Raw genomic sequence first — 23,793 nt, forward strand, 5'->3', positions numbered from 1 at the left:
GGGACAAAAAAGTGCAAATAATACCAAACATTTTTCTCATTACATATAACACTGCGTACACTACACTAATGTGCACGACCAACGTTAGAAACAAAATGACTCTTTCTGACCGAAGCTCTGGTGACGCCTTTGACTTCCATACATACAGATCATTAAAAGTGAGTGGCAGGAAATGAGAAATGCTGGAGGTTCTTTTTTTTTTTTCTTTTCTTTCACAGAGGAAATGCTTACATCATCGTGTAAGATCATATCACATTTTACAAGGAAGTGATGGCCTACAAACACGAGTGTGTTACGGGAGGACGGCTACGAGAATCGTATGTTACAGCAAGCAGGTGTTTGCGTCTGTCTCAGTTAGCAAAGCCAAAAAAAAAAAAATCCAAATCACAACATCACATAGCTGTGAGGATAATGTGCAGTTCACTGTAAAATGCCCGGTTAACACTTGTGGTCTTCAGTGCTGTGTTTAGGTGCACCCACCGTGCGAGTGTGACAGATTCTAGGTTAGGTTATAATGGCAAAATTGTACAACAGCCTCTTTGACAGCTATCACAGTCGTCACGGACACAGTAAGAATTTTTTATGCAAAAGGTTTCGAGTATGAGTAAAAAAACAAACAAAGAAAGGCTTCTTCTGTACATGACAAACAAGGCTCAGAGAAGAGATACAGTATTGATTCACCATGGATAAATCCGCTGCTTTACATAAATAATACCAAACGACTAACACTTCCATCAGTTGTCAAGAAGCTGTTGTTACTGGTAGCCCTTAAAACACAATTCAGACAGTTACCATCCGTTTGATTACACACTGTCACACGTCAGAGCTTCACCTCTCTACTAAAGAAGTGTGTGTGCACTTTTTTTTGATGCGTTGAGTGATTGATTTATTTACAACCATGGGGACAAAGTTGGCTACAAAATGAAAAAAAATAAAAAATAACACTAAAATTGGGGTTGGCTATTGCAATGGCCAGGCGTGGTTGTGATTGGCCGCTGCCCCCCTCCCCGGACTGATTGTTCTATCTGTGGGACGTATACTTTGTGTACAGTATGTGCATGCGCACAACAATTGTTAACATATCTATGCGATTGAATTGGAATATTTGAATGTGAAGCGCACTTTAACATGATAATAGTACCAGCCAGTGTGTGTGTGTGTGTGGGGGGGGGGGTTACAAGTTGTTGCAGGAGTTTTACTTGTTTCACAGACAGGAGCGTTTTCATGGTGAGCGATGAGATCTGGAGTATTTTTTTTTTTTTTTGGGGAGGGCAGAGATGGGGTGATGGTGACTCTCCGGGTGCTTCAGAGTCTGTGGGCACTGTGCAGTCTGAACGCAGGCCAGAGATCAGTGTTAAGCTGGAGTGTGTGTGTGTGTGTGTGTGGTGGGGGGTGTTATTTGATGATCTGAGGACAGTCGCTCCAGGCTTTGGCCTTTCTCTTGGCCAGAGCCAGCCACGCCGGCTCCGTGGACACCTGCGGGGAGTCAGTGGAGGGGAAGCGCTTTGACACCTCCTTGACAGCAGGTGGCGACGGCGTAGAGTCTGCAATCTCAACTGACACAAATCGAGCACAATGATTAGTTACACATCTGTTTGTTACACCACGCAGCCTTTAAAGGCTCTTTTTATTCAAGACGTTTAATGAAACTAATTTACCTGCAACTGTTGTCTTCATTATCAATTAGTTTTCAGATTATCTTCTATATTCTATATATGGTTTAAACATCAGAAAAGTGTAAAAAAAAACTAAAAAACTCCTAGAGCCCAGGGTGACGTCTTGTTTTGTCCCACCAACAGTCCCAAACCCTAAAATATTCGGTAACACTTTGGATTATTTAGTCACCAACAGTCCGGACAGAACAAAAAAAGCAGCTCATCACATTTCATAATTTCAGCATTTCTTTTTCGTATTTTCACTTAATAAAAGAGGATTATTAAAGTCACTCAATCTCAGCAATATATAGCTTTATAATTTTAGACGCACAGGTTCTTACCAGTGACAGAGCTGGGTAAAGTGTTGGCTTTTTTCAGGTTTTCTCTGCGCTCAAATCGCCCCAGGAGACTGTCGGGTCTCTTGGGCTCCTCTGGCGTCTGAGGTTTAGAAGAAGGACTGGTGCTCCCGCTTCCTCTGCTCTCTGTGGGGCTGACCTGCTGAAGAGATCAGTGTGAGCGGATGAGAGGAAGAACACTGTCAGATTATGTGAATGTCAGAAGAAATATAAAAAGATATTTGTATATCTGGGGCACATACGCTGTCTCTCTCTCTGGCTTGTTTTTCAGCCAGTTTTTCCGCTCTGTGGCTACGACGGTCCTCTCGGTTCTGCTGCTGCTCCCTGAAGCCCTTCTGCTTCTGCAGAGCCAGTGTGATCCATAAGGGCCCGGCCTCCTTCTCCTGGACCTTCGCACTGTCCAGCGAGTGCCTGCTCTGTAGCGATGGTTTTTCTGAAGGGCATATTGACATATTATCCGTCTGGACTACTACAATGGTATCCTGTCTGGACTGCCCAACCAAGGCCCTTAGCAGACTCCAGTATGTCCAGAACTCTGCTGCCAGGGTTCTAACCCACACAAAGCCCTGGCGGCATATCACTCCCATCCTCCAACAGCTCCACTGGTTGCCGGTCAAGTCACGCATCAACCTACAAGATTCCTCCTGCTTTTCACTAAGTCCTTTGACTCCCAACCCCAACCCCATTTGTTAAGCGATCTTGGGTACCATGAAAGGCGCTACATAAGTCCAAGTTATTATTATTATTATAATAATATTGCTAGCGCAAAACATGCGGAATTCTAACACTGTCAGAGCACCCACATGATGCAAGCCTTCAGTGATCGCGGAGCTTTGGATCAACTCATTTGACATGTGGCTTGAATGTAACGGACGTTCATTAATAGAAAATAGTTGCACCTACAGTATCTCACAAAAGTGAGTACACCCCTCACATTTTAGTAAATATTTCATTATATCTTTTAATGGGAAAACACTGAAGAAATGACACTTTGCTACAATGTAAAGTATTAAGTGTACAGCTTGTATAACAGTGTAAATGTGCTGTCCCCTAAAAATAACAACACACAGCCATTAATGTCTAAACCGCTGGCAACTAAAGTCAGTACACCCCTATGTAAAATTCCCATAGAGGCAGGCAGATTATTATTTTTAAAGGCCAGTTATTTGATGGATCCAGGACACTATGCATCCTGATAAAGTTCCCTTGGCCTTTGGAATTAAAATAGTCCCCCCACATCATCATATACCCTTCACCATACCTAGAGATTGGCATGGTTTTATTTCAGTTAGCCTAATAGCTGCTTTGATTTGCATTGAGAGATGATCTTATGGAAAGTACCCCATGCCAATTTCTCATCTAACTCTCGGCAAGAAAACGATTAAGTATTATACCCAAAATGTCAAAACTATTCCTTCCTATATGTTGGTGGTAATTTATGAAAAAAAAATAAAATAAAATAAAGAATTTCTGATTTGCAGCTGTGTGCTTGATGACAGTAACACTGACCTCTCTTGATGAGCTCTGTCTTTCTGTCCGTCTTCTCTCTCCAGGGGATGTTAATGGACTGGAAGAAGGATCTCTTCTCCTTCGGCTCCTCTTCCCCTTGGACCTGGCTTTGGCTGCACCGGTGCAACTGGGCCACCGCTGAAGGGTCCTCGCTCCGGTTGGTCTGCTCCTGGCCCGATGTCTCTGCAGCCCCTGTCCTCTGGACCCCGGCATCACCGGGAGGCCCATGGACCGCTTTAGGTAGCGGCGATGGGGGAGACGTAGGGGCTGCTCCGCTAGGTTTGGGTGACGTGGTCGGTCTTCGGTAGACGGGTGGCTTGGAAAGCACTTTCTCACCCTCGGCGTGTGAGATCGGGCTGGTAGACTTACCCGGTTTAGCCCGAGGGACGGCGTGGGAGGCGGATGCATGGAAGTACTTGCCGGCCGCGCCTTCTTTCAGAGGCGATGTAGGAGTTGTGGATTTGTCCGAAAAGACAGAGGAAGCGTCGGAGTCGGGCTCAATGGGGGTGAGAGGGGAAGGGACGCCGTCGAAGCTGTCCCCTGCACTGTACCGCTTCTTCCTTTTCTCGGTGGACTGTTCGCCGTGAAAGCGCAGGGAGTAGTTGGTCCTCCTCAGCTTTATGCCAAAAGGCGAGGGCTGGTCCTCGCCGTCCTGGCCTTGGATCTCTCCCTCCTCACTTTCAGACACCTCCGTCTCCCTCTGAGCTGTGCTCTTCAACTCTGGCCCCTCCGGTCTGGCTCCGGGGCTGGGAACCAGGAAAGAGGGGAGGTCTTTGGCAAACACGCATTCCTCTGACCCTCTTTCCACGATGCGGACGGTCTTACTCGTCCTGCTCTGAGGTTTAGAGGACGGCGCTGGGGACGCTGCGCTGGGGCTGTCAGACCGAGTCGCTTCCTCTCCTGCTTCCTTATCATCTGCGCCGAACACCTCAGAGTTCCTGTTTGAATCTCCAAACTTCTTCTTCGCAGGGGTGATGGAGAACTTGGCGCTGGCAGACATGGTCTTCCTGAGGTTCGCGTGGGAGAACGCAGGCGGCTCTTCTCCGCCGGTCTGAGGCTGGCTCTTGCTCGGCTCTGAGTACTCGTCGTATTTCCCCTCCTCTACCCCCTTGAATATCTTTGATCGGATGCTGGCCCATTCTGCCAGGACGGACTGGTCCGTAGAGAACGAGGACTCGTTGAGGGATTTGGTTTTGCCGGACTTGCGGTCCGGTGAGGTCTTGCTCTTGGTCGGCGGTGTTCCCTGGGCTTTTTTATCCTCTCCCAAACCCAGCAGAGACTTGCAGGCCGTGTCTTTGATGTGGTCTAAATTGACCGCTGTCCCACAGAGCTGGGCGCCTGTCACCAAGATGGCGGTGTGGGGGACGTATGGAGACGTCAGCAGGCCTTCGGAAGACGAAGCCTTGGCGCTCTCTCTTTGCTCCGCTGCAGCAACGCTCTGGTGGCCGGCAGCCGGCGTAACCGGCGTCAGGTTCACCTTCTGGAACAAAATCTGCTTTTCTCCAGAGGACACTTTGAAAGAGAACGGCCTCTGTCGCTCCTCCATTTCCCTCCAGCGCAGCTCCTCAGCTCTCCTCTGCTCCTCCTCCTCCTTCCTCCTCCTCTCCTCTGCATCCGTTCTTTTCTTTTCTTCAATCTCCCGCAACCTCATCTTCTCCGCTTCCTCCGTTTTCTTTCTCTCCTCTTCCGCGAGCTCCTGCTGCCTCCTTGCTTCCTCCTCCTCCTCTTTCCTCCTCTGCTCTTCCAGTCGTCTCCTCTCCTCCTCCCGCCGTCTGTGCTCCTGCTCCTCTCGCATCCTCCTTTCCTCCTCCTCCCTCCGCTCTTCCTCCTCTCGCCACCGCCTTTCCTCTTCCTCTCGGATCCTTCTCTCCTCTTCCTCCCTTCTCCTCCTCCTCTCCGCCTCTTCTCTCCGCCTTTGTTCTTCCTCCTCCTCTAGCTCCCGCAGCCTCAGCTCCTCTGCTGCTCTCTTCCTCCTCTCCTCTTCCTCCTGATGGAGCCTCTGGTCCTCCAGCTCTCTCTTCCTCCTCCTCTCCTCTTCCTCCTGATGGAGCCTCTGGTCCTCCAGCTCTCTCTTCCTCCTCGTCTCCTGTCTCTCCTCCTCATGGAGTCTCTGCTTCTTGAAGCTGTCCAGGGACTCAGCCGAGGCCCTGCGCCGGTCGTCCGTGGATACGCCCGCCGCCTCGAGGTCCTCTTGCACAACACCGGGAATAGATCCCTCTTGGAGGTCCTGGGAATGTGGAAATATGATTAGCTCCTATTTTTTCTTAACCAGAACAAACGGGTAGGAAATGTCACACAATAAATCAACAGCATGCTAGGACACATTTGAGGCAACTCAAAGTTTGACTTGGCTGTGGCTCACCTGTGTAAACCGCCGGTGTTTGTGGGAAATCCTCTGGTTTTTGGGTTTGACGGACAGTTTATGCTTGGCAGCGGTGTTGTCTAGGCGAGGAACAGACTGTGGAACGGCATCCAGATCGATGGACTCGATAGTGCCAGTGGGCGGAAGAACTCGTTTGGACCTCGGTGATTTCACGGGGGTGCTGTGTGGTCCGGCTTGTTGAGCCCCCTGGACCTGCTTCAGTCAGAGCAACAGAGCTTTTATTAAAAACTGAAACACATCTGATCGTAGTCCTAAAACCTTAAAAGGCATACTCCACCAATTTAGCATTGCACTTTTATATGACACTGTTAGAGTCGATCCAAAACTTTTTTATTCCACTCTCGTTCCTTGTCACACCTGGCACCTACGTTACCCATAATGCAACTGCGACCGCAAACAGTTCAGTCAAGCATTATTATAAATCATACTGCTTTTCTTTTCTTTGCCTGTGTAGCATCAAAGCGCTAGGATTGGCCAGGCGTGGGCGCCCGGATAGCTCAGTTGGTGGAGCGGGCGCCCATATATAGAGGTTTACTCCTCGACGCAGCGTGCCAGGGTTCGACTCCGAGCTGCGGCCCTTTGCTGCATGTCATTCCCTCTCTCTCCCCTTTCATGTCTTCAGCTGTCCTGTCAAAGGCCTAAAAATGCCAAAAATATCATAGATAGATTATATAGATTGGCCAGGTGTCCATGCTGGTGCGTTCAGGTCCTCTCCCATGACCAATGGGCTATCCTGACCCTAACCACTCAAGGCCAATGCCTCACCTCAACCATCTGCCTAAGCACTAATAACGCTTCAGAGCTCCAGCCAGCTCACAGTGGGGTCTGTGAAGGTGGACAGGCCGACCGGCAAGGCAGCAACCCAGGCAGGCACCGGCCGGCTGTCACATCAGACTGTGGAGCTTCTGAAGTCCGACACAGTCGGACCAAATTTGCAATTAGCAATAATTTTTTCGTAAAACGGCCCATATTTGAGCTCTACATAGTTGATTTCTCGCATTAAAAAAAAGTCTCAGAAGTGAATTTAGTAATGAAATAGCAGATGAACAATGTATAACATTTCTCAGATCTGCACGACCTAGATTCAGAAGACCAGCTGGCCTCAGACCAGTGGTTTGTATGTAAATTTTGGGGCGTGACAAAAGGTACAGACAAGAGCCAAATAAGGTACAGCCACGGAGATGATGTCAACTATGAGCTTTGTTGAGATTCGCCCGTTTTCAACTGCAGTTTCAAATAGTGAGGTTCTATGTATGTCCTATTTACCCACCAAACTGTCGTACTTCAACTATGACAAGGTAAACTCGGTTTTGCATTCTGTCACCCCTTTAAGCTCACTTCTTTGTAACTAACCCCCATATTTGTTTCATTTCCAAAAAACTTATTTAGTAACCAGATTTACATTTATATTTATGTTATAAAAAAAAAAATTGTCATAGAAACAGCAGTTTAGCCATGTGGTACAAAACATATCTATTTATATTTACATTTATTATTTCATGTACATAATATTAATATGTGTGTGTGTGTGTGCATGTCTATATGCATTTGCTTCTGAATTTGTGTGTTGTTGGCTCACGTCATTCTTCATACCATGCCATACATTAAAAATCAAACCTCCAGGCTTTGCAAAAGGGCACAAAACCTGGGATTTAGTAGTACAGCAGTAGTACTTCTCAAGACCTGTAAACAGACTTTGATGTGTAAAATTGGTGGATTTCCCCTTTAAAAATTGAACCAAACTGCCATCAAAATATACATTCAAGGTCGTATATTGTAAAAAAAAAAAAAAAAAAAAGTGAGATTTCCATGTCTTTTTTTTATTCTAAAGCAGGTCGAACTGTCTGAACTTCTGTACGGTTGTGATATCACAAACATTTACATTTTACTATTTATAGCTAGAAAGTGCTGCTACAGTGCCATTACAGTTATTCCCTGGCTGCAATGACGGTGCAGTGACTCCGAGATCCGGAAACACTGACCAATCAGAGCTGACTGAGCTTTTAAGGAGGGGGGCTTAAAGAGACAGGAGCTAAAACGGAGCATTTCAGACAGAGGGTGAATACAGGTATATTCAGACAGACAGTATGAGAAAAATAATGTGTTTTTTGAACATTAAAAGCATGTAAACATGTTCTAGGAGAAACCCAAAATACAAGTATGACCCTAGAAATTAGCACAATATGGGACCTTTAAAATGTTATTACCTTTGGCTCTGTGTCCGCTGGCTCGGCTTCTACCTGGGCCACAACCTTCAGAGGACTCCGGGGAACCTCTTCCTCATCTGAACTTCCCTCATCTCCTTCACTTTTCCTCAGAGAAGAAGGCCTCTGGCCAAACTTTATACCTTGTGCGATCTGCCTCTGTTTGACCAACAGAAAAGGTTGCATGTTATGTGTGTAGACAGAAGATAACTGTTCAGCCACTGAGTGCACACCTCTACTAGGCCCACCTGCAGATTCCTAACTTTATCCGAGACGTTTTCCTGGGACATGCTGTGATTTAGACCGGGCTCGGTCGCCGGCTCCTCTGGGATGAAGATGCTGTCGTGCGAGAGAGCTCGAGATCCGATGGGATTCAACTCCCTGCAGAAAAATAAGAGCGTCTTCAGTGCTGCAGCGTGTCATTACTGCCAGTCATTCATTATGATAGGGCTCTCTGTAAATCATTTCACACAAAAGAAATATATGACCTCTTTACACACCAGCAATTTCAGCACATCAATTAAAGGCTGAAATGTTGTTGAGTCTTTCAGAAGCTGCATTTGAGCAGAGGCTCACTCTTTTCTCTACAGATTGTGCAACCACAACTTCGGAAGCTTTCATGAGAGTGAGTTTAAAACTCTTTTCTTTTTCTGACAGTGAAAGAAATCTGATAAGAAGCTAAGATAAAAATCTTTCTAGAAATTCAAAACCTTCCTGTATAGGTGAGAAATTATTAACAAGATGTGTAGTTGCAGCTTTTACCAGCGCTAATACAATGACAGGGACACAAGTTCAGTTTCATTATGTATAACTCAGGCAAATATGTGTAAAAAAATGAAACTTCGCTGTAGTTACCTCAGATTTGAATTGGACTCCTCATTGTCAGAAACAACTCCATTGCACACTTCCCCAGAAGAATAACTCGCCTTTAGCTCTGCTTCATCAAAGTCCCCCTTGGCCTCCCTCTTTTTCTTCTTCCCAAAGAGTCGTCTGAAGGGCTGGAATTTGCCCTGTCGCTTTCTCTCTGTTGGCAAAAGACAACAGATGACATCCACAGCTACATGCAATGAAATCATTCATATTTATATCTCGCCCTCGGGCTAGATAACGAGCAGGACAGTGTCAATGGGCGTGTACTTTTGTATGCACGTGTGTAGATAATGAAATGCAATTGATTGAATTAAAAGAAAAGAAATCAAAAATAGCAGCTGGAATGAGAAGAAAACCTTGGCTCTTTGGTTCATACTTACTTGTATTCAAAAAGGAAGTGGGAAAGAGAAACAACACACAGAAAAGGGGAGCACCCACAGCCGTAGCAGCTTTAGAGGAAATGGGGAACAAATCGCTGAATCACTGACTAAAAACAGGCAACACAAATCCACGATTGGTCCCGAGAGAAAGGAAAGCAGCGCAGACCCACAAGGACATCCTGGCTGTCCACATGGCTCCAAGAAGTTTCCATCAAATGTGTGACTCATTTCCAATTTGACCTGCAATATTTCAATAGATAAGAACTCTACAAGATGTACACGTGTGTGTGTTATCTGATCTAAAAGGAAGGAAATTGTCATTATTACATAATAACACACCGCAAATCACTCTGGCAGATTCCATAATCCATCGACTGGTAAGGCAATCCCTTCCATGTCAAATTAGTATGGAACAATAAAATAAAAAGGAGCAATGTGCTGCCAAAAATAAAAATGTGTTCTGAACTACATAATAAAAGTAATAAACCCCTTTAGTGCTGGTTCATGAGGAAGTCATTGACCAAAGTTATGAAACTAACTTTTGGACTTTTGGTTGATATCTTGGTTTCCTCATGGCCAACAGTTATAAACTCTTACACATAAGCTAAACTTTCCCACAGGTAAAAGAGAAAAACATGGCTTTGTTCTCTCCTCGGGATCCCAAAGATGAAAGAGTGTTGACATGTCATTTTGAAAATGTAAACATATCTTTTAGCTCAATTTCAAAATGCAATAAAGTGTGATTCTCAGCACTGCTTTGCGTGTCTACGTCATTCTGGCTGTGCGTTTTGTTTTTGTCCGTGTATCTGTGTACTTGTGGCGGTCCGCTGGGTGAACTAAGTGGGTGAGGTTACAGAGCGACAAAGCTACTCTACACCGCTGTGCAGTCTGCCGTTCTCAGGGCTCCGTGGGTATCCCTTTCAGAGCTATAAGTAGCAACTGGTGTGGGATTTCACTTCGCATGCTGCTCACTGCACCCGAGGCATCATGGGAAACAATACAGTAAACTAATTTCCCCCACATAGATCCTCGACTCAGAAATGGGTCTTTATTTTTGCGTGGGAGAGTTTAATGTGTGTGTATTTGTACTATATATGGGCTATTGCCAAAGATATAAAGAATGTGGGAAGTATTTGTTATGATTCTGTCTTTCATTTGTTTCTACCAAAGACTACGTTATTAGCCCATTTATGCGACAATGTCATCCAGAAACCATGTATCTCCACAAGGCAAAAGTTGTGACAGGGACAAATACAGTTGTGACGGATACCACAGTCATATGCTTCCATTTTGTCCATATTTTCTGGAGTTTTCTTTTGTAAATTGCACCAGTTTACCACTAACTTTAACAACTTTTGAACCCTTCCTTCCAGTGCTGTACTTATGTACTTATATCTTCCACCATCATTTTTCTCTCTTTTTTTTAAACTGTAAAGCAATAGTTTGACATTTTTTGGGAAATACACGTATGGGCTATTCACTTGATGATGATATTGATACCACTCTCATGTCTGCTGAATACAGCCAGCAGCTGGTTAGCTAAGATTAGCGTACATTCTGGAAACAAGAGGAAACAGCTAGCCTGACTATCCAAAGGAAACAAAAATCCGCCAACCAGGGGCGTTTAGGGCGTGTCCGAATCCACTTTTGCTAGTTTGACGGCGGAAAAAAAGGGTCCGTGCGCGTGGTTCAAAAAGGGTTCGGCCCCGTTTACACGAAGGGAAGACACCGATATTTTCCTGCGGTTTGGCCTCTCATTTACACGAAAACCCCATTTTTAATCACAGAAAACGATTATTTCTAAAAACTCCGGCCAAAGTGGAGATTTTGGAAAACTTCGTTTGCACGTTTGCAGGTAAACTGAGACAAACGGAGGTTTAGGCAGCCGAGAGAGAGAGAAAGAGGACGCGATTGGTTGCTGTTGTTGCTATTGTCGGGATTCTGATTGGCTAACGTGGGCTTGAGCTTCTCGTTACACCGCCACCTACAGGTCTGGCGTGCTCTTGACTGCATTGACGGCATATATACACGGGTACATGTAAACAAAAACTTTTCTGAAAACCGAGAGGTTGAAATGTCCGTTTATGAAAATAGCCGGCCACGTGTAAACGTAGCATTAGTGTCTTCATTAATTCATAGGTGTGTTTTGGGCGTAACATGCAATTAACCAATCAGAGTGTCATCTCCCATTCCCTTTAAAAGCCAGGCGCGTTTGGACCTTGGAGAATTGCGGTTATATTTTTATTTGTAATCTTCTGCATGTGTGTGCTGCTGTGCGTCCCTTTGTGTGTAACAAGCATAGTGTGCGCGCACTGTGCACGAGCCTAGGAGCATTTTACTAATGCTCTGTTAAATTAACAATGAAATGCTGCATTATTGACTTTAGACCAGGTTTTTGTTGGTCAATGCTGCAATCACTTCCCGCTGCCTCAAGATAGCAATACGCCCAGAATGCACCCGAACACACCTCCCTGGAAGACCAGCACGCCCATGGGCGCACAGCTGGGCACAGGTGCATTTGCTATTTAAACGACTTGGGTGCTGGACGGGAAACTAACAACTGCGTTGCTCTTAAACTAGTAAAGACACACACGGGTGCAATATAGTGCCCTTTATCTTGTTTGTTCGAACTAAAAACCCAAGTGTAAATATGACGCGTTGTGGTTTTACCAGGGGGGGGTGCAGTGCTTAACCAGAGGAGATTCCAGGAAGTCACCGCTCCCAGCCAAAAATCAGTCCAGCTGTTGTTTTCACAGGTTTGCTTGTAACCTTTAAAAAGGTGCAGGTAGGCAGATTTTGTTACCTTTGGACAGAGCCAGGCTAGCTGTTGGACTGAACTCACTCGAGAGTGGCATCAATTTTCTCATCTAACTTTCGACAAAAAAGCAAATAAAGGTATTTCCTAAAATATCAAACAACTTCTGAAGAACTGCTTATATGGTTGGAGGCAGCACTTTTCACTGTTGTGGTTAGATGTTGGGTCACAGTCAATATTTGATAATCCTACTGTTCAGTTTTTTATATGGAAATAGGGTTTCTAAGGATGGTAATTCTGAGATATAGGCCTACTGGAGCGATTATGAGACTTCTGTTTTTAATCTTTGCCTGTTTTTTTTCCCCCTCTCTTTTGTCCCTTTTTATTGTTTTCATGATTGTCAATTCATATTTAGGACCTTGATGTTTACATCAGCATGGAGATCATTATAAGGTGGGTTAGCTATAAATGTGTCAGTTTAGAAAAAGGTAAAAGAAATAAAATCCAATAGAAATTAAAATGTGTTTAATTCAAGAGTCTGTGCAGATTGGAGATTTCATAACGCTTTATCCATGGTATTGCATTTTGTATTATTAACAAAATTCAGTGTTTTTAGGGTTGAACAATTGAGAAATGTGTTTTTACAGGGCACTGATGAAATGTATATGCTCAATACTCTTGTCAATACTCTCTCTTTCTCTGTCTGTTGTGCAGTGAGTAATATTATGGTATGGGACTGCTGTTCTGTTTCCCTGCAGAATGCTCTTCCAGCATCAGTGCCCCGTCCAGTGTTTCTACTCTGGTACGAAGCCCATAATGCACTGCCCTGGGCATGCTCACACACTCATGCGTGAAACGAGAAAGGACACTTTTCTGCAGCATAGACGACTCAGCAGCAGCAGCAGCAGCAGCAGCAGCCAACCTAACGCTGGGGTTAACTCTTGCTTCCTGTGTGCTTGCGGTGCAGTGTGTTTTGTGCCTGGTCCTCTGGACTCAGACCCCTGCTGCTTGTTCATTCTAGTCATCTGAGCAGGGAATATTTCACATCCGGTGAACGCAAATTAACTAGCTGGCAGCTAAATAAAAAAACATCAGGAGGACGGCTCAGAAGACCTGCTTTTGAAACCTACTTATTCCACAAACAGATAAAATGTGCACAATGCAGCAGCTCACTGTTCTAATAACAGCCAGCAGAGTAAAGGCTGTTTCATGGATCTGCGGAGGCTCCACGCAGAGCTTTTGCCTTAGCCTATGTAAGTGGCCTAGTGTTTATACTTGTGCGCTGGTGTGTGCGTCGAGCCGGCGTGTGTGTGTGTGTGTGTGTGTGTGTGTGTGTGGGGAGTGTGTGGTAGAGCGAGGGAGAAGTGAGAGAGTGACGGCGATTAAGTTAGGAGCGAGTAGCGACTCTAGAGTCATAGTGAGAGAAACAAAGTGTCTCCCCTGTTCTTTCTGACCACGGTGGTAAATCTGGAGCAACGCTACCAAGACACGGCCGAGCCACGTGCGCCGCTGCGACGTGTAGTTACGTTTTTCGAAAGGTGCACGTCAGGCTACAGCGGTCTGCGGGGGTATGCCGTTTTTCTACGCACAACCATAAAAAGGCCTTAACTTTTACAGTATTGCAGAGTAAATTAATGCATTTCCTCTGTCCAAAGGTAACACAATGTGCCTTATCAACACTTATCATAATTGACAGTATTTTCTTTTCTTTGCACCACTAATCAGATTATAGATGGGATCGAACAAAAGCAAGTAAAGAACAGATCAAAGAAGGTAGAAACATGGACCGAGCACACCACTAGCACTACGTAAAGGCTCAAATCAAACCCGTCACCACAGCATGCAGTTCTTAAAGAGACAGTGAAAAAACAACAAGATGAAACTGAGGCAGAGGTATTAGCATCCTCATGATGTGATCACTGAAACTGCTTTGATACACTGTCTCTTTAAGATGTCCCCAAAAAAGCACTCTTTTTTTTTTCTTCCCGTTTACCTGGGCCTTTGGATTCCGTTACCTCTAAAAGCATGTCATGCTTAGTTTCCGTGGCGTCCGTTGCCATGGTCACTGCGCACCTTGGCTGTGGTGAGAAAAGAAGGAAGTGAGCATGCGGATGCTGTTATCATCTTTAATGCAGCGGGGGTTGTGTTAAAGGTCCTAAAGGAGCAAGTGTGAGCGTTTTGTCGAGGGGGAAAAAAAGAGACCGCAGAGAGATCAGGAAAGGGGCACTGGCTATTTACAGTGCTAGAGCTGCAGCTGGACTCTTGCTCTCCATCCCCTGTAGCATTATCCACCAAAAGCTCAGCTTTGTTAGCTCTTGCAGAACGGCTCTTGGTGATTGGGGCACGATAAAGCCTCGGCATGTTTTGAGAGCAAAATGAGCCCTCTGAGGCCACTCCGTTGTGGCTTGTTGATGTAGAAATGGTGGCACTAAAAAAAAAAAAAGTCAGCTGTACATCTGAAATGACAACACACAGCTAAGATGCGGACAGTGCCAACATTACAAATAAAGAAAGACTCTTGTAGCAGCTGAGTTGAGCATGTTCACTTGGAGCAGGATGACCCTTTGCTACATCTAATCATAGGAGACCCACAGCAGAAATAAACACCCACAGAGCTTCCCATTTGCATCTCATAAACTGACAGCAACCAACAAACCTACAGACCCTTTCCTGGGCCCTGAACCCCGCCTCCTCAAACACCTGTCTGCAGCACGTCGGCCGAGCCAGAGGTTTTCTGATGTACAGCGGGAAATGTGCGTGTGTTGTGTGAAACCACAAGCAACCGGGCTGGCAGTATTAAACCAGAGAGCGTGAGACAGTACTGAGAGAGTCGGAGAGAGGCCCGCCGTCTCCAGTGGGATCAGCATGACGTGGGCTTCCTTCCTCAGGGTGACAGAGCCTAACAGACTCTCTCAGAAATGTCTGCCACCCCCCAAAAAAAGGCTCTTTGTCCTGCCAGCAAAGAACAAGGAGCAAACAAGCGTGTTGGGTAGTCAGGGTGTGTGAACGCAGACAGACTGTACGTGATTGTGTCTGCTGGTGTAAAGAGAGATATTGTGGATTCTTTGTTTGTCTGTTTATTTGTGTGTTGACTGTGCTTGGCTGCAAGTCCTAATGTTGAGCAATGTTGTCTGTGTGCTAAGAAGCCAGTGTGTGATGTGTTTTGTGTGTGTGTGTGTGTGTGTGTGTGTGTGTGTGTGTGTGTGTGTGTGTGTGTGTGTGTGTGTGTGTGTGTGTGTGTGTGTGTGTTTGCAGTCGGATTGCTGCAGCGGACAGACTTGGGCAGCAGCTAGAGATGGGATGAGAGAAGCACGAGGAGCAGCCATGTGCTCTACGGAAGCAGAGAAATGCCTTTGACAAGGATACAGCTGCATCATAGTATGGCGGCGGCATAACACGATGCTGCGACTCAGCGCTCTCGAAACGAGCCAGCAGCTCAACATCATTCCACGGCGACACAGCTCTGCCTCAGAGCAGGGCCAGACAGCTACCAAAGTCCAAAAGGCATAGCTTAGTGTTGCAGCGGCACAAGTAGCTTGCTGACAAAGCAGACAGACGAACGTGGTGGAGCCGTGTTTACCCATTTCCGCTGCGCAGCTCGAGATTGCCGCGCACCACTGCAGTAAAACTTTAGGGAACATCGATCTGCCCTTTTGCACAAAGCTCGTTTTACCCAGACGAGCGTCGTCGCTGCCTCCGCTGCGGTTTAGGGAGAAAAACGGTGAAATACATACAGAACAGAGACAAAACAGCAGGTTTGGGTTGGTTAGGTCTGTTAGCATCAGGTGTACTCACAGAGGGAAACATGAGCATGGCATGAGGGGTGACATGGGAAGGGGTGGATGGATGAAGAAGCACTTCTAAACAGAAGAACACGTTCTCTCAGGCTGCATGAGGTGACGACAAACCACCGTTATCATCTTTAGGTCTAGACTTACACAACAGCTCATCAACACCAACTCTTTGTCCCAATCTCTAGCATTCTCTGAGGTTTGAGCTGCCTCTGGTTTCCATGGCAACATGCTAGCAGCAGCAGAGGCCAGAGGGAGACAGACGCAACACAGAAATCAACTCCCACAACAAATCCTTATCACAAACAGAGCTGAAATAGTTCACTTGGCACACACCTGCATGTCTCTCCTGATGTGGTTGTTGCAACAGCAGGTGCCCTGAGCAGCACAAAGGACAATGAGGGAGTATCCAGGTGCACTTGTTGTTCAGCGCACCCTAAGGAGTCATTTAAAAAATGGAAAATTAAATGTCAGGTGCGTGGTGATTCATCGTTATCTCAGCCAGTCACACTGCCGCTGCCAAAACTGCGAGTAAAGCAAGGACATGATATGGTGGCTGGAACGGATAATTCCCACAGTAGTCATGTTTATATTTCAATCAAGAGTTGAGTTTTTTTTATTTTCTTAAAAATATTATTTAACCAAAACCGTTTTGCTGTACATATCATGTACAAAATGCAAAGCTACTTTCCCAGACAGTTTGGAAAGAAGGCCTTAACGCCCCTGGTAAGCCATCATTTTTGAATAAAATATAAAAAGGAGCATCTTCTGGAAAGGGTGGTCCAAATTAGGGCCGCACAATTAATCGCAGTTTTATCGAAATCGCAAAATGTGCAATATCTAGTGCAATATCCAAATCGCAGGCGGGGCACAATATTTGTTAAGGCAAAATATGTATTGTGGTGCTGCAGAGACATCCTGGGCCTACAAATCCTATGCTACAGTTTAAAGAAAAAAAAAAATCTTTGTTTGGTACAGATCCTCGCAAAAAACAAAACAAAAAAAAAAAAAAATTTGTACCATATCGCATTCTCGATATCAGTCAAAATAATCGCAATTAGACAATTTTCTCATATCATGCTGCCCTAGTCCAAATGACCTTTTGTTTTTTACCGTGAATTAAGGCATCACCAGAAATTATCTGTCTCTATGCAAGATTTAAAATGCCTACAGAGAAATATGTCCTCTGCTGAACACTGAAATGCAATACACCTCTACACAACAAACAAGGCAGAAAGCCAAACAATTTTCCTTTCAACATGTTTTTCAATCAATAATGAGTATAATAATAATAATAATAATAAGTGTGTATGTATACATATCTATACATTTATGTATTGCATTTCATTTCTTAGATTTTTTTATTTTTGCATTTACTGTAACTCTTCCATTGATCTTCTAAATGTGATGTTTGCAAATTGAGACTTAAACCAATTTATATCAACAGTTTGATGTGATCAGCAGTACATTAGTTTGTGTGGTAATTGTACAGCAGCCTGGTGTTGTCTATAAGCTGTTGTGGATGACAGTAAGTCACCCATAAATCCGCACTTCATTACAGACCGCTTTACTGGCACTCTTGCTATAGTCACAGTAAACTTGTAGTTTAACCTAAATGTATAACCTGGTTACAAAAGGGTTTATTCACAAGATTTAGCATTATTATGTAACAGTGTTTCTTCTATGTTGATTTTGTATTGGCGGCCCACCATGGCAAAATTTCTGCCACCAGTGTCAGAAATAGGGCTGTACAAAAGATGTAGTCACGGTTGCCTTTTAAATTATCCTGCCGACATAATGCACCCCCCCGTTGGCTGCCGCTCACATTGCAATGTAGACCTGTTGTAGATGTTAAGTGCCCTATAGTTCCTCAAAAAATACAGTTCAATCACAACTGAAAATATGCCTTACCATATATATATATACACCATACGTAATGAAACGCGCGCGGGTGGGGGGGGGTTGTTGTTCGAACAGACCTGCCCTCACTGCTAAAAAAAATCTTAAAGGAAACACTGTGTAATTGCTGCACATTTGTGTTATGCATTTCAGGTGCAGATGGAATCAGCAAACTATAAACTGAGCAATTTGAGCTGATAAACTCAGACATCTATTTTAAGCACATCAGAGGCTGTTTTTTTTTACCCAAATACCAACATATCTGGATTTCTACCTAATCATCATGCAACTCTCAACTCCCTTCACCGTTGCGCCATACAGATTGTACAAGGCACAAATATGCCAAAAAAGGCACACAACAGCAAATGTTTAAGCAGCGATGTAAACAGAGCCCTATGTGTGTTAGTGAACAAGTTCATTTCAGCATTTAGGACCCCAACCACCGTCTGCTTCAGTCAATAATAGTAGGAATAGTGTGTTAACGAGATTAAAGCTGCCAGCATGCTTCATCAGAACAGCTCGTCAGATGGTCAAATGGCTTTAAAGACGCCCTCCTTCCCACACCTTATGTCGACCATTTTTATAACTTTCCAAAACCAACATTTACACCAACTTCATGCCGTTACTGGCCAGCTGTGAGGAAGTGACAAGATGGGTTTGAACTTCACTCTCAAGCTCTCTTTTTTGATATTTCTGTCACTTTTTATGTGAACAACCTAATGCAGTGGTGTAGTCTACGTGATACACAGGTATACACAGTATACCCACTAAGAAAGCTCCAGGATACCCACATAAAAGGCCCAATAACATGCAACAACATTCTTTCCATTATAGTTTTGATACATTTTAAATTGCTATCTTTGTTTTTCTTCTTTACATAGGCTAAATAAAGGTATTTCCACTGCAAACTGGTGCATAAAAGTGTATCCCAATACAGGAAATGAAGTTGTTGATGCTCAAAACTTCCCTGGCGGAGGACACCCAGACCCCCACTATGAAAGCAAAGGCAGATTCTGGTATATTGGTGTATATATATATATATATATATATATATGCACACACACATACAGTACACCCACTACAATACATTAGACACTGACCTAATGCAACTATATGAATATAGTTGCAATATTTGTTTTTTTTTTTGGGGGGGGGGGGGGTTTTTTTTTTTAAAAAAAAAAAAAAAAAAAAAACAAAAAAAAAAAAAAAAACCTCTGTTTTTTTTGGGGGAAAAAGGAAGGGGGGGGCTCTTTAGTTTTTTTTCTTTTATTATTTGTGTGTGTGTACAAAATGTCATGGCAGTCCATCCTCTAGTTGTTGAGATATTTTAGTCTGCACTGAAGCGGTGGACCACCCAACTAACAAACATTGCCTATTCCCTATGGCCATCCAACTAGCATGGCTAAAAAAACCTGGTTAGAGGTGCTAAACAACCACCAGAAGTAGCCATCAGTGCAGTGCAGGACAAAGCATGACACAGAAGCAATAAACACTACCATTATGAATTTTATACCGCTCCGTTTATGTTCAGACATTATGCTGTAAGGTGTCCATTCTCTAGATATCCACAGTGGTGCATGTGGAGAAACAATGGATTTTAGAGTGACACGCAACATGTATTGTATGACCATGGTTATATTTTCCACATTAGCCAACAGTTAAGTGACAATGCCTGAGTGTGTAAACAAAACCACGACCTGAAAAGGTCTTCTTCTCCTGCCTGAGCATCTCAACCGCTATGACCTGCGATAGTTGACATAAACCAAAAATTCAGAAAATGCAGTAATATTAGTAGACGTCACTGAATCACCCTGTACAACGTGAGCTGCTCACAATGGCTTTTACACGCAGAGAGCCAGAAAATACACAAAGAACCAATGGAAGCTATAGTTCAAGTCAACCTACAAACTGTCCGACACCTTCACTTAACACACTTCATCAACCGTTTAACTTTCTGTATAAGGATGCCTTCTTACCGTTCCGCAGTCGCTGTGTGCCAGGGTATCTATGAATGTGCTGCTGCTCCACCTGCCTGCTGTCACTGTGGATCTAGGGCATTACCTGGAGTCAGGTGTCAGATGCAGTGAGGGCTTAGTTGTGTGTGTGTGTGTGTGTGTGTGTGTGTGTGTGTGTGTGTGTGTGTGTGTGTGGGTGTGCAAGAGAGTGACGGAGTAAACATCCCTTGATATTCTCATATCAATGAAAATGTGATTGCCGCTCTAAGGCGCAGCCACATACTCTGGTATGGAAAGTGGTGTCAGTGTGGGTTCGTGATGCATGTTGGGAGTACAGCACATGCACATGCCGGGAGGGGAGGAGGTGTGTCAGCAGGGTTAGGGGGGCAGCGGGAGCGCTGAGCGAGGAGAGATGGGCGTTCTCCTGTGTCTGTTAGTGCTGCTGTGCTGAGGAGGCACAAAGTGACACTTTGTTTCCCCCCCGCCACACAGCCAGTGCGGGAGAACAGAGTGGCATTCATCATTTCTACTGGCTGATGCACACAAAGGCTTTCATTGTGGGTTAACAGTCACTGTGTATGGACACGTGTGATTAGAATGCCTTGTAATGCGGTGTACCACAACTGCTTATTAATATTATGGTCATACATGTTATAGTTTTATAGTGGTTACTTTTTTTTTTTTTTTTACATCATTCATTTTCAAAGTAAAAAAAACAGCCGCTTAGTTCCCTGACTCTGGCAGCCCCAATAAGATCCTCATGTTATAGTTATAGGTTATATTATTCTGATCTGGAATCATAATGGTGGTGTGCATCAGCACATAGTGTTGGTGGGTGATAAGGACAGCTCCCCCACTCTACAGTTTTGGCAGCATCACACTGCAGTCTCACAGGGATATGGTAATGATGGGGCTTCACCAACCTGGATGCCGCCTATATTACAGCAGCATAGCACTTCAAAGACAGACTGCTCCTTTGACTGACTCAGAAATAGAACTCACCCCCTCCCCCTCCCCCCAGAACTAAAACATGCTCTCACACAGATATTCACATCCACGTGTATTCACAGACACAGGATGAGCATTCTTAATGACTCCACTTCATGTGTAAAGAAGCCAGGCTCAACCGCTCCCTCTGCTATCCTCACAGATACTGTAGCAGCCACGGCACTAGCCATGTGGTAAACCACATTCTTCTCATTTCATGAAAATGAGTTGTTTTGAATGCACACTGAAATTTTGGAGGTGACCTCAATGCCTCAAACAGGTCAGTAAAATAAACCTTGACATCAGCAGCGATTATAATAGAATGGATACTGTAAAGGGTATAATTAAGAGCTGAGATGTGTTACATAAACATGTGTTACCTTATCTAAGGTTATACATGTTATTTAGAACAGTTGATAACTTGCATCACAGAGGGGTAGACTGTAATTACAATGTTGTGTTTTAGATAAGGGCAGCACCGATACTAATGTGTGTATATTAGCATATAAAATAGTGTTATACTATTGACAGGGGACAGATAAGAAATACTGTTTTTACAGGAAGATTACTACATCTTAGATATGAGCATTTACTTTTGTAGTTGCTATTCTCTTTGCAAAATACAGTTTTACATGCAAAACATGCAGATGATTAGGCCAATGCATCACAGAATGAGCACTTTAGTTTAAGTGATAGGTTTATGCCTCTAAGTTAATTTGGAATGTCTGCCTTTTATTTTTAACAAGCTGGGAGTTTCCACTTCCGTTTGTCAAAAGTGACTGCAAATCAAATGACATTTAAAAACGCGCAGAAAACAATGAGTCAGACCGTCTTGGTCTGCCTCACGGTACTTAAAATCAAATCCACAGTTGCAGTTTTATCCGAGGTCAAAGGGTGTTAAGGGACTCAAAATAAAATGGATGCTGACCGGCATGGCAAGGCACTCCACAGATGTCTCTGGAAAAAGTGCTCGTTAGTCACCATTTGGGTGGTCATGACATGTTTATACTGTGCAGCTCCACTGCATCCGAGAATCTAAATGTTCAGGTTGGATATGAAGCTGAACACTGCAGTATAAAACCCATTTCTTCTGCAAAACACAGAACCTGGATGGCACATCGCACAGCTCGGTCTTTTGTCATCTCTCAACCATCAGCCCATACACCTACTAAATACAGATCACAGGTTATAACTAAAATACCATATTCTTGCCTGTCAATCAGGTGCTGAAGCAGCCAACCAAAAAAATAAATAAACAGAGCAGTTTACTTAAACCAGCACCAATCAATCCAACCGGCAGCCTTGAAATTCATTTCTGGCAAAGTGCCATCTATTCTCCCTGACTTTATGTCTTAGCACAAAAGTCAACTGTCGATGACCGTAATGCAGTATTGATTTAAAGCCTTTAAATGACGCGTGGAAAAATACATTAATAATATAATATTTTCGCACTTGTAGGCCCGCAGCATATGGCCTGTGCATGGTTCTCCAGCTGACTCAAACATCCTGCGAAAGGCTGTTTTGTGCATCGTTCGGAGAAAGCCGCAGATCGCTGCACATGGCGTAGGACTACATCAACATTTAAAGGCTATAGCTAAAGGCACGGATCAATACCGGACCGTTAATGGCCGATTGGCGGAAGCTGCCGCACAGGGATTACAGTCTATTAATTGCAGAGTAAAAAGGCGCACGGAGAACAAAGAATATGGCCTTTGCTTTTCTCAGATATTGACAGATATCAGAATAGCGTTCAATTGATTAACATTAATTTGGAATAAAAAAACAACAACGATTAATTAGCCTACAATTTGGCCTGTTGATATCGGCGTTTACCCATTTCAAGTCAAATTGCAAATCCCAGCCCATTTACAGCGCGCACATACACACACACACTCACATCTGTGAAGGATGGAGCAGAAGACGTGAACGGGTTAATGAGAAATGAGAGGCGGGATACAGTGACAAGGTCATTAGCGTCGTGAAAATGGACACTTAAAAAAAAAAAAAAAAGACACAATATGGAAGACAAGAGGAAAAAGCCCACCACCTTTTGGAACGCGGTTCCTCCTTGTGATCAGCCCTGAGGTAAAGCCCAGCTCCGGCAGCTCCGACCCTTTTGTGTTGCTGATGCTGCGGGTGCCCGACAGGAAGACGCACGCACCGTCAGTCCTGCACAGCTGCACGCGTGCGAGATGGAGATGGGAGGGTGTGGCTGCGAGAGAAAGGCGAGCGGCGGCATACAGTGCAGCGCCAACAACATACAGTACAATATGAGCTCCTGTCACGATGCGAGCACGTAACTGGAACGTAAGTCCGTGTTTATCGGATGTAATTAAAGTAACAAGGAGCTGAATGGAAACGCCGGAACCGCCCCACACTGTGTATTCCTTAAGGAGTTCATCCTAGTGGAATGCATTGTGTCTGTGGGTTACTGTAGGCCTAGTTAGAATCATCACTGGTGCTGTCAGTCTGTTTTGTAGGCCTATGTATGCTCTACAATAACTAGTGTTTCAGGTGATGATATCCTGTGTATCAACTCTCCTGTCTAATTCACACACAGACCATAGCTGACACAGGGGTTGACCTGTCTAGTCTAGAACTGGGGTTCCCAAAGTGGGGTCCCCCCGGGGTCCGCAGAATAAAGGGGGAATCATTTAGTTTCACTATAAATCCATCCATAAGAAACACAATGACAGAATGCATGACTATTTTGGTTATGGGTTTCATACACTTCCTGTAGTAAAACATCTAAAAGCAGAAATCCTATCAGATGGGGGAACCTGGAAAATAAATCTTATCAAATGGGGGTCCTGCGGTCTAATTTGTGTCAGTTTAGTGGTCCTTGATGTTAAAAAGTTTGGGAACCACTGGGCTAAAACACACCAAAGAGCTCATATATATTGTTTATTTAACCAGTTAGAAGTCTCATGGAAATTAAAATCTCTTTTAAAAAAAAAAGAGTGACGGCCAAGAGGGCAGCATAAACATCATTACAACAGTGAACACTAACAATAGGCCTACAGACAGACACATGCATGTAGACTGATAA

At 44.4% G+C, this 23,793-nt stretch overlaps 1 protein-coding gene and 1 long non-coding RNA gene across 7 annotated transcripts; one reads left to right on the top strand and one right to left on the bottom strand.

Annotated features, from left to right (window-relative positions):
* Nucleotides 1-1,264: 1,264 nt before the first annotated feature.
* cracd (capping protein inhibiting regulator of actin dynamics) lies at nt 1,265-23,009 on the bottom strand. Of its 6 annotated transcripts, none has more exons than XM_039811107.1 (9): nt 22,792-23,009; nt 8,963-9,131; nt 8,356-8,488; nt 8,111-8,266; nt 5,883-6,098; nt 3,521-5,747; nt 2,254-2,444; nt 1,997-2,153; nt 1,265-1,556 (listed from the first exon to the last, which is right to left on the bottom strand). In XM_039811107.1, the coding sequence occupies exons 3-9, from the start codon at nt 8,395-8,397 to the stop codon at nt 1,396-1,398; spliced, it is 3,150 nt and encodes a 1,049-aa protein (XP_039667041.1). In that variant the 5' UTR covers nt 8,398-8,488; nt 8,963-9,131; nt 22,792-23,009; the 3' UTR covers nt 1,265-1,395. The 6 variants fall into 6 exon arrangements, with proteins under 6 accessions (XP_039667041.1, XP_039667039.1, XP_039667040.1 ...); XM_039811105.1 differs by lacking the exon at nt 22,792-23,009 and adding an exon at nt 19,779-20,417; XM_039811106.1 differs by lacking the exon at nt 22,792-23,009 and adding an exon at nt 16,240-16,339.
* LOC120565354 lies at nt 12,179-12,963 on the top strand. The gene is made up of 3 exons (XR_005640226.1): nt 12,179-12,252; nt 12,528-12,565; nt 12,871-12,963. It is a non-coding gene; the product is annotated as an uncharacterized LOC120565354 (long non-coding RNA).
* Nucleotides 23,010-23,793: the final 784 nt, after the last annotated feature.

This window comes from Perca fluviatilis, chromosome 9, assembly GCF_010015445.1.
Source record: "Perca fluviatilis chromosome 9, GENO_Pfluv_1.0, whole genome shotgun sequence".
Lineage (NCBI taxonomy): Eukaryota > Metazoa > Chordata > Actinopteri > Perciformes > Percidae > Perca > Perca fluviatilis.

Excerpts from the sequence above, each read along its gene's own strand:
- cracd (XM_039811104.1), bottom strand. The coding sequence starts at position 9,183 with ATGATTTCATTGCATGTAGCTGTGGATGTCATCTGTTGTCTTTTGCCA. Across the intron at positions 8,489-8,962 it reads GAGTCCAATTCAAATCTGAG|GGAGTTGAATCCCATCGGAT; the intron begins GTAACTACAGCG and ends ATTTTTCTGCAG. Across the intron at positions 2,445-3,520 it reads GACAGAGCTCATCAAGAGAG|AAAAACCATCGCTACAGAGC; the intron begins GTCAGTGTTACT and ends TATGCCCTTCAG.